We start from the raw sequence: 14898 nt of genomic DNA, 5'->3' as shown, positions 1-14898 counted from the left end.
CTCATTGAGGTAAAATGAACACACCAATATTGACAGTTAAAAAATATATTGTTGTGGTGCTGCTTGTAGGGGTTGTGTTTGTGGTGCTTGTGGGTGTCTATTTAATAGTGTGTTTTTGTTATTTGTGTGGCATGCAATATGTACCAGAAAGGGGTATAACGCATTACCTACATATACACAGGTATATGTACATGACAACACACTAGAAACACGCATATATCGCAAAGAAACAGCTGGGAACTCAATACTACATGCTGATAGCTCCCACCCACAACATCTAATAAACAGCATACCGTATGGCGAAATGCTGCGACTAAAGCGGATATGTAGTACCACAACGGATTTGAAAGTTGCTCAAGAATCAAGTAAAAATAGATTCTTAGAAAGAGGATATTCTTTAAAAACCATTGAAGTAGCTATCTCCAAAACAATGGCTGTTATTAGGAAGACCCTGTTGCTAGACAAACAAACAATGAGCATCCCCGGGAGAACTGTAGAAACTGTTAAAACTAATACAAAGGAAGAGGTTTGTCTCATTATGAGTTTCAGTAGACAACACAAGGCAATCCACAAAATTATTCAATCATGTTGGCCGCTTATACTGTGTGACCCGGTTATAGGACCCCTGCTACCGCAGAGGGTGTCCATTACCTACAGCAAGGCACCGTCCATGAGAGACTGTTTGGTATCTACTAATCCTGAGATCATAGAGAAGAGTTCATGGTTACAAACACACAAAGGTTTCTTGAAATGTAAGATATGCAAAGCCTGTACCTATGGAATTAACACGATGACCTACACCACCCCATTCTCCAATGTACAAAATAACCAAACTCCTAACTTGCAAAACGGAATTTGCTATCTATGTATTGATATGCCCTTGTGACTTAAAATACATTGGCAGCACTAAACTGCAAGTCCACAAACGTATTTTACAACATCTTCGCACAATCACCAATGAAGATATTACATATCCGGTGGCGAGGCATTTAAAAAAATTCCCTCATTCTAGCAACAAAGACCTTAGATATTTTGTAATAGATGCAGTCCCCCTGAGTAGAAGAGGTGGTGACCGTGAATATAAACTCAGGAGACTTGAAACAAGATACAATATACAATTAGACACTAAGCACCCCAACGGCCTAAATGTCACAGAAGATCTGTATACATGCTTATAAACATCATATGTGCAATCTTTGTTTTGTGCCCGATAGATGCAGCAATACTACCAATGTACTATGCATAGGCAGTTCAACATATGAACACACAGGGTATTTCACCCTTAAACACTAAATGTTTTTGACATGTATTTTTTACCTCAATTTTTATAATGCAATATATTTATACATATATTTATATATATATATATTTATTTATTTGTACATTTATATTGTCAACAACATAGAGGTGTGTTCACAGACATATTTATCCAACTAGGTTGATCACTATACTCAGTACCCAACCAGTCGATATTAGGTAGGATCTTGCCTGTCCACTAGTCTTAGCATGTAACGTTATATTCGTATAATGTCAATCCTTCCTTTTTTTATATGCTAAATTCAGTTTTGTAACAAGGCACAAAACATATGCACAATTCAGAATGAACTCAAATAAGTTATTAATTTCGTAAGCATATCACACTGTGTCATACATACTATATTTTACCTTTATTCTGACAATTGCTGTAATGCGTTGCCCAAGTTAAACGAAGTCCACATTTCGAACATGGTTTCTGGCTGCAACATTGCACATTTATTTGTACTCATGATATGTTTCGAATTTTAGCAAATATATTGTAACTGAATATTCACTGTTTGCACTTTAGCTATTTGCACATATTAGCACCTTTCCCCATGGTGACGTAACCTCTACGAGTAGCAATTTACAACCGAATGGCATTTTGAAAAACTCTTTAATACTGATGTTTTCTAATGAATCCAGAACCATGTAACGACCATTTTAAAATTACGGAGAAAAAAATATCAAGTCTGATATAGTTTTCACTCTAAATGCATTAGTAGTATGTTGTCTATGTCTATACGATTACCGATCACGTGGGGTCAGATGATTTTGCACGGTCACTTTAAATTCACCAAAACAATGTATCCAAGTTGAGTGAACAAGGCTCGCCAGAGCTGACACGCGTATCGACGAATTTGGAAGAATAAAAATCTCATAAAGCACCTAACTCCGGGTCTGTGTCCACTTTTGATTTCCTGATTATCCGGAATCTCATTGGAAAACAAGTCATACATTATAACACATTCACAACATATTTGTGTAGTAAGATAATGATGAGTAGTACTTACCTGTTTGCACACAACCATGGTTTCACTCTGTCAGGACACCGTCGCCAAGACACTACTTGCACAATGCAAACATCTAAATCTGCTCAGCACAAAACTGCCGGCATCACAGCAAATAAGTACTGTTAGCAAGTAGAGAAGACTTACGCAGTCCCTTGTCTATTGCCGCAACATCTAAATACAGCGGTTGGCACGCCGTCAGCCAGACGGAGTACTTGGGACCACCGCCGACCGACTGCGGTAGTCCTGCCAAGATCTTAATCCGGCCCAAAGTTATCAGCTGGTGTCTGTTTTAGTGTGGAAAATTTCCTGCTGAATTTAAAGCCACTTTACTTACTAAATCAAGTAACTTAGTAACAATGTAAAGGATAACATTTAAATCAAGAAGGACCTGTAAGAAAAAAGTTGAGCAGTATATGTGTTTTCTACCATTTAGCAGTAGTTATTGGTAAAACACTTACATACAAGAACTGGACTGTGAAAGCAATATTCTGTTAGGGTGAATATGATTCACAAACATAACCAATTTAAATTATCTTCATATTTAACTGTATGTGATGCCACAATTGCCTCGAATCGTTGAGTTATCACACAATCACTCTAATGCAACATAGGTCTGGGACAAAACACTTAATTTAGAGAAATGAGAAAATGGTAGTAAAATTTCGAGTGCTTGAGATGGTTAGACCGTCTTTTAAAAATACCTTTGAGCCAAGTAAAAATGTATCCATTTAACTGTAGGCACTGGACAAGGACTAATGATAACAAGGCCCACATACCTTGACAGTTTTAAATTAGTTAGCTGCACGTCCATACTATCAATGACGGGCGGAAGAGCACATTCCTTTGCAGGGATCAAGCTGAAACTGTTCTGTACCACGATCCATCCAAGATCCGCAATTAAGGCATTTGTGGAAACAGAAGACTGAGGAATTATGATAAGAGGAGCTTTGAGATTTATATCCATTGAAAGACGGAAACTCTTCTGAGCAAAATCTTTCATGCTGGAAGCTGCTTTTTCTGCAGCCTGGGCAGTGGCTGCAGTCAGAGCTTCTTTGGCAGTTTGGAAATTGTTAAGGAAGCTCTATTTGGAGAGAAAAACACAAACAAATGTAAAGAAAGCTAAAGTCATATACAATATATCCAGTAACAATGGTCAATGCATTTACATTTTTTGGCAAACATGCAAGTTTAAGAAATGTAACATATCAATTCTGTAAAATATGAAATGGCTGATACACTTGTTAAATTATCTCTAGCAGATAAATTATCTCTAGCAAAATGTTCCATACCATGACCGGAGTATTGTGACTGCACAGCAAGAGACAAGCTAGCTGATTTAGGGTGGCACATGTATCAGTGAAGTCAGTTTCATATGAATTTTCCATGTCCTCTGAGGGTCCAAGGACATAAAGATGGGGAGCAAAGTACAAAAGGAAGTTGTTTTGATTTGTTCCTTGTGAGGAGGTGTGGCTTGGTTAAAACAAATCTGCAGAAGCTACTGTGTCCATTAGAAAGAATGTTAACAAAGGTAAGTAACTTGCTTTTCTAATGGATACACACACTTGCTAATTAATTATGTTATCCAACTTCAAAGTGAAATAGGAGGGTTAAAGGTTTAAAATGTAGATTATAGAAGAAACAGTTTGAGTACCCACTAGAGAACTGAGGCCTGTATCATTCCTGTGAGAAAAAAGTGATGAAGTATGAAAAAGGAATGTATTAGGGATCACATAGCCATGTTACAAATTGATAGGCACATCTCTCCTGTGGATCGATATGGCTACTTTTCCTTTCTTACAGAATGAGCCCTCATTCAATTGGAGTGGGATTTCCTGCTAGTTCACAACAATGTTTTACTGTTAGAGATTGCTTAGTAGATTGGCTGCTTCTAGACTGCTTAATTTGCAGCATTCAAAACCTAGAAACTGATTATGGTCTCCCATAAATGCTTGTGTTCTTTGTATATAATGGTTAAGAGCAATAAAAGGGGTCCAATATGAGCACACAAGGGTGTAAATGTAGAAGCTGAAAGAGCTTGATTTTCTCATCTGGCTGACATAATGACGAGAAGAACAAGCATTTGCAAAACAATAGGTCTCACATTTGCGAGAGTTTGAGCTATTGGAATTGTAAATGACAATGCCTTTTATTTATGCATTTTAAAAATGTGCAAGCTGTGCATAAACACACAGTTTTTACACATAGTCCTTGCTTACCAGATGCATGGCTGGCAGTACAAGAGGTTAGGTAGCGAGAAACTGGTGGAGTAAACAAAGAGGCGTTCGTTTTAGAGGTATGAACTAGAAAGAAATGAGAGAGAGATGTGAGTAAGGGAGTGGTGTGGCAGAGAGAGCTCAGGAAAAGGTAGAGAGAAGGTACAGAGATGAAGAGAGGGAGTGATAGCGAGGTGAGGAAAGATATAAGGTGAGATGGAAACAGAACAATCAGCTAGGAAGGTATTGATGAGGTAGAAAGGGGTAAGGTAGGAGATGAACAGAAAGGCACAGTGAGTGGTAGCGAAATACGCAAGGTAATTAGAGAAGTGGAGATTAGAAGTATACTGAGAGAGAGATGAGGCTTACATCGACATGGTAGAGTGTTTACGTAGTGAGAGAGGGTGTAGTTACGTAGAGATGTTGAGACTAGCAGACAGAGGGAAAGGCAGAAGGGTAAGGTGAAGTGTGGAGAGAGACATGACCCCAATTGTTTTAATCTAATTGCTATTACCTGCCTGAGAATATGAGGATGAAGATAGGCCAGCCTAGGCGAGAAATACACATTTAGCTTATAGTAAGAATGCTTAGCTATCAAATATTAAGAAAAAGAATGTTACTATGCTCACTTTTTCATACCAGGACTTTTGACTCTCCCACTCACTTAACCTGAGTCTCCTTGGAAGGGGGAAGTCCGGGCAACTCCCCACTTTGCTCATGACTTAAAAGGTTGCTAGACTCATTTCCTGATAAGAAGAAAGAGATAACAAATGGTGGAGGGAGTAGAGAGGTATACAGATAGAATCTACCTCCTATTCAACTTTTCATAAACAATATGATTCTACCCTATACATATGGCCAGTAAAATTATTTTTTAGTTTTTCTAGTGATTCTGAATAAAGTGTAATAGTGATCCATGAAATGTCATGGAAAAGCACTAAGTGTTTTTAAAATACCCCTCACACACTACGAGTCCCATAGTGTCATGCTTCATCATAGGGGTCTTCCCGTCCCTCTACAGGGCGGGGCGTGCTACAACCTGCGGATACACGGGAGCACTGTTGTTGTGAAAAATAGGCTCTGTATAGTGTAGGAGTGAGAGTGGTAGGGTCTGTGAAAGATACAAAAAAATTTTTTATTCATTTCCCTGGCTGGGAACATTAAAAATGGGGATGTGTAGGGGTGTACCTTAATGTGATGCCCCCTACTGGGTCAACATGTTCCGTAAGCAGTCCCCACTGCTTTACTCATCAGGACCTAGTGTGATCCCTACTGCACTCAAAATATAATACTTGTTTATATATATTGTTTATATATATTGTATACCTATCTTTCAAAAGCCAACCTGCAAAAATAAGCAAGTCTGGAAAAATAGGGGTACGATGGCCCCTAGTAATTTCTACAACCAATTAGGTATACTATTTGGAATGACAGTCAGGCTTCATGAGCTTGCACCGAAGGGGAGGATGCCTTGAATTACTCAATGAAGAAGGATATGCCCTCGCCTCTGTATACCTCCGCGGCGCTCCGTGAGGCGAGGCGAGGGCATATCCTTCTTCATTGATTAATTCAAGGCATCCTCCTCTTCGGTGCAAGCTCCATGAAAGATCATCGAGCAAAAAAATTGTTTTGCTGATTTTGAGCAGCGTTATTAAATATACCACCCTGATCCAAGCTCCCTTTGCCTTTACTTTAAAATGGAATTGGCATAACTTAAAAGCTCAACTATCCATTGAAAAATAGAAAAGATGTAGGTGGATTTATAATAGGCAAGTCTACTTCAGAAAGTTCGTCTCGCATTTTTAGGTGCTAAGATTCGGTTTATCAGTTCATCCAAAGTCGGGAGCCGCCTTCGGATCACTATTAAAAACAGAACACAATAACTAACTTCCGAGATCCCTAGTTGGAAAACTCCACTCATGCCTGATAGCACACTGTTCTTCACAAATGCATTTTATAAGAGACATCTTCACTAATATTAATTTGATGACATCCATGAATACGGAATGGTGACGCAAGTGTTCCTACCTTGCTAGATCAATTGTTGCATTCTATTAAGGACTACTCCATGGAATTTATAAATGAATATTATAAATACATCTATTTTTTAATGTAGGCTCTTGTATCACGTCAAACATGCGCTGTTTTGCAGTGGCAAATAAGTGGATGGGCAAGGATGCGTGGTTTGTATATGACAATGTATATAGTAACAGTTTGTCTATATTCCTTCACTGGAAAATGAGACCTGCTCATGATAGGATGGGGACAGCTATTTCTGGGGAGTAATATTATTTTGCATTGTCTAGGAAAATGAACAAATAAGTGAGCTATGTGCATCCCATGAGTCTGAAGGAGCCTGGTCTTTCTATAGTTAATTAATTAGGACCAAGCACGTCACCTGGTTTCTATGGGTTTGCGCCTGTGTCTGGGGACGAGACCCAGCAAAAATCTAGTGAACCTGGCTACAGGGCTTAAAGTGGGCAGGGTCCTGCCGGTGATCAGCACAGGCACTTCTAAAAAGCAGGTGCTGAAACTGGTCCCTATCAGGCTTTCATATTCGACATCACCCTCGGAGAAAAAAAAGAATCTCAACTCAGCAGCAGTTCCACCCTTCACTGCCTGTGATGTAACTCCAAAGAGACCCGTTATAGTTCTTTCACAGTCTCATCATTTTGGAACAGAAGCATTTTCAATATTCTATACAGTTGTTGCTTATTTATCTTGTGCAATTAACCACCACCAGCCAAGTAAATAGCCCTGGCTTGTTGCAGGTGTAATGTTTTTTTTTTTTTTTTTTTTTTTTTGAAAACCTTTATTGATATTTCAATCAATTACACGTATGGGCCTACAACCCCCGGGGCCGGCCGCTAAACAGTCAGAATAACAGAAAGCAAGTCTATCACAGTCAGCACCTCGGGGTGCAAAATCTCGACGTTAGCATACTCTCAGTCTCTGAACAGCCCAGGTAGGAGACAAGGATAATAAAGGTTTACATTTTATAATAGAAGAGGATGGAAGGATCAGGCGCCAAACAGTTTCCCAGCAGCGAAAAATGGCAGGCAGAATGGTGAACGTAAACAATAAACAGCAGTCTATCTAGGCAATGGCGCTGAAACAGGAAGTTCAGGATGTGAAGGATTGACACGGCCATTTGCGCCTGCAACCCCCCTGCCCCAAGACCCAGGAAACTCCACGGGAATTATGGCCCTCCGGAAACAGCAGTGATTAACAACAAAGGAGTTCTACCATGCTGATACCAGAAAAAGACAGAAGAATAAGAGAAGAAAAGGAGGCCATAGAAAAAAGAGGTTAAAGACTAAAGAATCCCCCCCCCCCTACCCCCCACCCTGCACCTCTGCAGATGAGTACGGCCCCCCCCCCCCCAGCAGTGTGCCTGTCGCCCCTGAACCAGACCCGAAATATAGAAGAAACAGAGAAAAAAGGTAGGAAAAAAGCCCCCACCAGGCGGGGGGTAGAGAGAGTATTAATAAACTGGAGGAGGGCCTGTAAAACACGCCCCCGGCTTCTCCCTCCCGCACCATACGTTTTCCCGCAAAGCATACAATACAGAACACGAAATCGACCCCGTCAAAATGAAGTAAGGAGCATCACGCACTTGGTACACTAACAGTTATGCCGTGAGAGCACACAACGCCCGAGCCCGCCCGCCTAGTAGATGACCACCTCTGAAGGGTCAGCCTCATCCTTGGCCACTCTTTGCAAACCCACCCATGCATACCCCTCGTCCCAGTGCCATGTCCAGTGTTACCAGGAAGAGAAGCGTCCAATAAAGATCAGGAAGCGACACACACAAGTAGGGTAGAGGGCTCTGAAGGTCGACACAATCAGCTCTATGGAGGGTCGTCTTTCCCAGTGCTGAGCCAGGATTTACACTGCACACCAGGCCCAGGAAGGCGGAATCAGGCAGAGTAGGCGACCGTTGCTTGGGTGTTGCCTGAGTCGTCGGAGGCCGCGCACGGGACAAGGCCACCACCCCCCACTCAGGTCCGAAACCTCCGGAACAGACCAGATCCACGGCCAGCTGATCGCACGTTAATATACTGTCCGGAGAGTCCAGGCGTGCACTATTCACAGGGGCGGCCACGACACTGTCCCCCCGTGCGCGGTGTAAGAAGTCCCAGTGTACCTGGGGATAGGCAGGCGGCAACTGTTCCAACGCTGATGTCACTCCATCGAGCTTGCTCCCAAACACCCAGGCGCCGTGAACCAAGGTGGAATGAAGGGCACCGAGGGCCTCGAGAAGGTCACCGTACCCCAGTACAGCTCCCGGCGCTCGCTCCGCTACGCTCCTCAGAGGCGCACCCTCCCAATCCTGCTGCAACCCAGTGTACAGGATGGTGGACACTGTCCTACCAAAATGGCCGCTGGGTAGCTCCAACCCAGATCGGGACCGGGACTCAGGCCCAAGCGCCTCGGGTTCCATGTCGCTGGAAACAGGGTTCCGGGGGCAGGCAAATGATGTGTCCGGTGTGTGGTCACGGGCCATAGTCGTCCCCACCACGGACCAGCCCGCGAGAATCGGGGCGAGTTACGGGCGGCGTCCGGGCAGCTCACCGGCGAAGGCTGAGGCAATCACCGGAGAGTCTTGGAGTTGCCACCTCGGGCACGCACCCGTTCCGCTACGCTTAGTGGTAGGAACGACCACGGCGAAACGCAGGCCGACATTCGCACCACTCCGGCAGTCCGACTCCACCCAGTCACCGAAGGCCGCTGTTGTTGCACTGCCGCCCGGCCACGGCGTCCACTCGAGGTCCCGGCTCCAGGGCTGCACAGGCCGCAAACTTCAGACGGACATTTCTCCGGCGGTACCGCTGCCAGAAACTTCGGGGTCACACGGTCGGTTGCCGCTCGCGTTCACCAACACGGGCAGATAGCGCAGGCTAAGGATCTCGTGCAGGATATCTGTGCGGGGTGCGGAGGTTCACGGAGCCGGGAGCCTACGCTGCCATCCCGGTCGCCATCTTGGCTCCTCCCTCTCTGCAGGTGTAATGTTACTTATAATTTATATCTGGATGCAATGACAGAAGCAGCAACATACCAGTCGTGTGACATGCTATGCTAAGCACAGATGTTTAGCTTAAGTGTTTTTAAGCCACGCCTTTAAAAACATGGACCAGATCTTCCACGAGATGTGGAGGAGCTTCCTTTGCCTCAACAGTAGTCAAAAATGCACACGTGGCTCTTAACACAATGCTCTAGTCCTAACCTGCTCCTCTCCTGTTTTTTCAGGTGTGCATGGTCAATAAAGGTGAACCACTACAAGAATACTGAAAATACATGATTGTATTAACTAAAAACCCAGGACTGGAGGCCCGAGTCCACGATGATATGGAGTTATCTGGTCACATTATGCTACAGCAAATGGTTGAAGTTGTCAATTCGCAAATGTGAATCTCACCAGAGTGCAGTAGTGCAGTTAGCTTGATAACCCCTGCCATAACAGCCATGTTTAGGGATAGCTCCCTAGTTAATCCCTTGAGTTTAGAAGGAAGTCTAACGTATGAACCTTGCAGGGTTACTACTCCGGAACATCGCAAGCTTATTGTGTATCCAAACCTAAGATAACGTTTTCCATCGCACATAGTCACAACTGCTAAAGGTCCCTTACATTTCGGACAGTCCAGAAGGCAAAATGCTTGTTACAAGAATTATGCAAATGACCTAGTTGTGCCCGCCTGCCGTCTTGCCTTTTCACTGACCTCTGGTCTGTCTTTGTAGGACTGACCATAAGCAGGGGAGTCGGAGCGGGCCCCAAGCAGGCAGGATAGCCCACTGAACCAGGAGAAGACTCTCAGGAGGACCCACAGGCCAAAAGGCACAGGAGTTGCAATAAGACCTCAGGCAACTCACCAAGAAGGAAGGTCCACAGTGCAGAGGATGCAGATAAGATGCAGTACTTAGTAGGAAGAGATGCTGGAGGCTGGAGCTTCTTGCAGCCCGAAGATCTCTGGAGTGCAGAGCCAACAAGCCTTGGCAACGGCAAGTCAGCGAGGTGCACAGGGCTTTGTTCCCAGCAGTTCCGACGAGGGATACTGGACTCAAAATTGCAAAGAGGATAGGTCAGGCATCGAGGGAGTTGCTGAACCACCACCTGTGTTGCTGAGCCATTTGAAGTCCGTGGGACGTCAGGAGCAGCAGACCGGCTAGCTTTCTTGGGATGCCTGCAGATGCAGGGGAGTGGCTCCTTCACGCCAAGGGAGATTACTTCGGGTGTGCTTGACGCCCACAGGTCTGCTGAAGATCCTGGAAGAAACAAAGATGACAAAGAAAACTTGCAGAATAGCGAGACGAGGAGCAGCAGAAGTCTTCCTTGATGCAGTCTAGGTTCCAGGTGAAGTCCAGCAAAGTCCAAGTGTACAGATGGTCGAAGAGTGACATGGTTTCAGACTTGAGTCTTGTCCCATGACAAATCTAAAGAACCACCCACAGGTGAGCCCTTAAGTACCCTAGGGAAAGAGTTGGAATGACACAGGGGTCCCTCCTAGAGGAGGGGCTGGACAGAGGGCAGGATACTCCCACGTCCTTTGTCCAGTGTCACGCCAGACCAGGAACCAAGAACTCCCTTAACTGGTTCCAACTGCAGTATGCAAGGAAGACAACAAATGTGTCCTTCAAAACAATCTGGTGGTGCTGGCAAGTGCCTCCACCCAATACACTAAGTCCTGTCTGGGGAGGTGGGAACCTATTGTTCTACCTTTCCCTGCTCGAGCTTTGCTAAGCAGCAGGAGGGCAGAATTGTGTCTGTGGTTGGCAGCAACACTAGCTTGCTGCAGACCCTGAGGGGCTGTAGCCGGGAGAAAAGGGGGTACACCCCAAGGGAGCCCCCCAGTACATGGGATCATTCTTCCAACATTGGAATCAGTGTTGGGGTATGATTCCAACATGTCTGATACCAAGCATTACCAGGTTCGGCGCAGCCACTATACAGTTAGACATCTCGTAACGACGGATGTCCACTATATGTATAAAAAAGGCTGACCACATTTACAAAGAGTGGGGAATCGACTCAGGGGTTTGTAGGGGTGTCCTGCTCAAGCGGGGACACCCTCACACTTAGAACCAATCACCCTGCCCTCAGGACTGAAGAGCCTGCCATAGGGGTGACTTATAGGTTGTAAGTGTAGTGACCCCCGATATAAGGAAACTTATATCTGTCATGAGAGGTGCAAACACCAACTCACACAGGCTGCAATGGAAAGCCTGTAGTCACAGGTTAAGTGGACTCCCATGGGTGGCACACTACATGCTGCAGCCCATGGGAGACCCCTGGTGTACCTATGCCCCCGGTACCTTAGTACCATATAGTAGGGACTTACAAGGGTACACCATATAGTAGTGACTTACAAGGGTACAGAAGTAGCCAATTGTGGATGTATACAAGTACTTACCATGGTCAACTTAGGGAGAAAGCACAGTGACTGGGGTCCTGATTAGCAGGATCCCAGTCAGACTAGTCAAAAACATACTGACGCCAAGTAAAAAGTGGGGGTAACCATGAAAGCAGATCCTACTTTCCTACAGAGGGGTTCCTAGAGCGTTGGGCCTTTTATCACTGCACGTGTGGCACCATTTAAATCATAACCCTAGTGCCTTATAGATAACTGCACTTGTGACTGATTATTTGGTAGTTAAATATAGCAATATTTGAAGTTTAGAGGAGCTCTGACAACTTTTGGTCCCGGTGTCATTGCACACGCAGCACCAGTGAAATCATGGCCCTAGTGCCTCCTAGATAACTGCACTTGTGACTGCCTACTTAATAGTAAAATTTAGCAATATTCTGCGTTTAGTGGCATCCCTAGAGGTTTTGATCCTGATTCCAGTGCATCTGCTGCACCATTCAAATCAGGCCCCTTTTAACTGCAAGATAACTGCAATTGTGTCTGTCTCTATAGTAGCAAAACACAGCAATATTAGGTGTTTAGAGGAGTTCTGACAACCTTTGGGCCCATTGCCACTGCACCTGCTGCACCATTCTAATGATGACCCTTTTGCCTGCAAGATAACTGCACGTATGACTGCCTGTTTAGTAGTAAAATAGAGCAACATTTGGTGTTTAGTGACGTTATGACAACTTTTGGACCAGGTGCCACTGCACCTGCTGCCCCGTTTAAATCAAGCCCTTTTCAATTGCAAGGTAACTGCAATTGTGACTGTCTGTTTAGAAGTAAGTTATAGCAATCTTAGGTGTTCTGACAACTATTTGGCCCGGTGCCACTGCACCTGCTTCATCAATCAAATCATGACCCTAGTGTCTGAAAGATAACTGCACTTTTGACTGCCTGTTTAGTTGTAAAATATAGCAATAATCAGTGTTTAGTGGGGTGCCTGGCGCTTTTTGTCCCGGTGCCACTGCACTTGCTGCACTATTAAAATTATGACCCTATCGCTTGCTAGATAACTGAAATTGTGACTGCCTGTTTCGTAGTAAAATATAGCAATATTAGGTTTTTAGAAGAGTTCTGACAACTTTTGGTCCCGGTGCCCCTGCTGCACCATTCAAATCATGAACCTGTTGTCTGCAAGATAACTGCACTTATGGCTGTCTGTTTAGTAGTAAAATATACTACTAGCAACAGGGGAACCCTACTCACAAAGAACCAGGGTATTATGTTATATGAAAAAGACAGAGGTTCCAGTGGATAATAGGAAATTAATAAAACCAATAATCCAGCACAATCGCAATAAATCAGTAAGGACTATAATATCAGGGGGCAAAAGGAATTCTCTACACAGTATATTCAAAATAGCTTTTTATATGAAAAAAACAGCAATTAGTATATACACTTCTTAGAATCAAAAACACAAGGCGTGTGCATAGTGTCCCCAAGTGAAACATGGAACCATAAAGTGACTATACATTGTGAAACAAACACATTTCTTAGTACAGGGTTTCCATTATTTTGTGTAGAACGGCCACTTGAGTACAATTTAACATCAGTCCACATATACAATGACGCAGACTGGATAGTGGTCCGTCCTATGTACTGGTCGACGGCGTTTCAACCCTTCTGCGAATCTAGGGTCTCTTCAGGACTATCAATGTAGGGACATCTAAAATAAAGTGAAAAAATTAGCAAAAGGCCCATATACTGGCACTAGTGCAAGAAACTATGAAAAGGATCTCACTTCTACACTAATTACCTGGGTTGTAAAGAAGAACAACTCTTAATGATGATGTGGTGCCTTAGTGGAAGTGAATAAGGAAAAGGACTCACGTGAGGACCCGGCCGGGTTCCTAGTTCGCATGTTCAAGGAAAGAAAGGAATAATTTGCCGCGTAAATGAATCATGGCATTGACTGAATTACACAGCACATAAATCATGGTGTTTCACCCGAGTATTTAAAAGTACCTCACACGATGGAGCGCTGATATATATAGAGGGGTTGTGCTCAATCTTCCATTTGACAGCTCCGCTTAATGTAGCCACGTTTTCCTATTTATTGGAATCTCAGTAGGATAGCTATATGGTAGAGGAATTATACACCATAAACGAATATTCCTTACACAGAAAGACAAAAAGTGTTGGGAGGGAATAAGAGTGTTGCAAAGCCTGCATCACGCTGGCACTTACTCGGTGTGATGCGGGCGGACAGATCTCCAAGTATAACGCTTGTACTTCCTGGATCCAAGTACGTTCCTGGTACAATGACCACGAACGAACGCTAAGCTGCGTTAATATGCAGTTATTTCCGCCTTCCCATCGGCAGGATAACTAATAGAGTGCCGAGGTTGTGAGCCATCCATTGCTCTGAGTGCTGTGAGAATGAAAACAGAGGGCAGACTCGTGCTTAGACGGCGATCCCGCTCTCGATGTTCTAATTATTTTTCTAACTTGGAATAGAGTACTAATATTTCTATATACATACAGTCAGGAGAAAAAGCATTAATTAGCTCTATCAAATTAAAGAATAATATTGTGCTCCTTAATAGGTACATAACATTTCTATTTACCAATTACTGTCTGTCCTCCGCCCTCTTATAGGAATTCGTAGTCTATAGCCATCATTCCTGTAGTAGCCACAAAATGATAAAATATTTACATGATTATTCAAAATACAGAGTAAAAACTGGTTTCTCTACCAATGGCTACAGAAGCGTACCATCTGTACCTTAATCCCTAAAGCATACAAAGGTGGTGGTCTGTGCCTACAACCGTAGCGTCTGTGCTATTATCATTTAACCATGATCATGATATTAATATATGGAGAAAAATCACTCCGCCAATGATTTGAAATGGCAGGTAATTGAAATTGCAAGCATTCCAGTGAGAGGAGGCGATATTGCAAATATACTGCAAGGTATTGAATGCAGATGGATAGACAGAATTAACTCAATTGAACAGGGCCTTAAT

The 14898-nt window shown here is 43.6% G+C and overlaps 1 protein-coding gene across 1 annotated transcript in view; it reads right to left on the bottom strand.

The window, feature by feature from the left end:
* VPS13C (vacuolar protein sorting 13 homolog C) overlaps positions 1-14898 on the bottom strand; it is a 2873871-nt gene that overhangs the window by 1490772 nt on the left and 1368201 nt on the right. The window contains exon 44 of the mRNA XM_085648297.1: positions 3086-3390. Within this exon, the coding sequence (XP_085504423.1) occupies positions 3086-3390 (305 nt within the window). The remainder of the gene's footprint in view (positions 1-3085; positions 3391-14898) is intronic.

Source organism: Triturus cristatus, chromosome 3_2 (genome assembly GCF_964204655.1).
Source record: "Triturus cristatus chromosome 3_2, aTriCri1.1, whole genome shotgun sequence".
Classification (NCBI taxonomy): Eukaryota; Metazoa; Chordata; class Amphibia; order Caudata; family Salamandridae; genus Triturus; species Triturus cristatus.
This window is presented reverse-complemented; position numbering and strand designations above follow the sequence as displayed.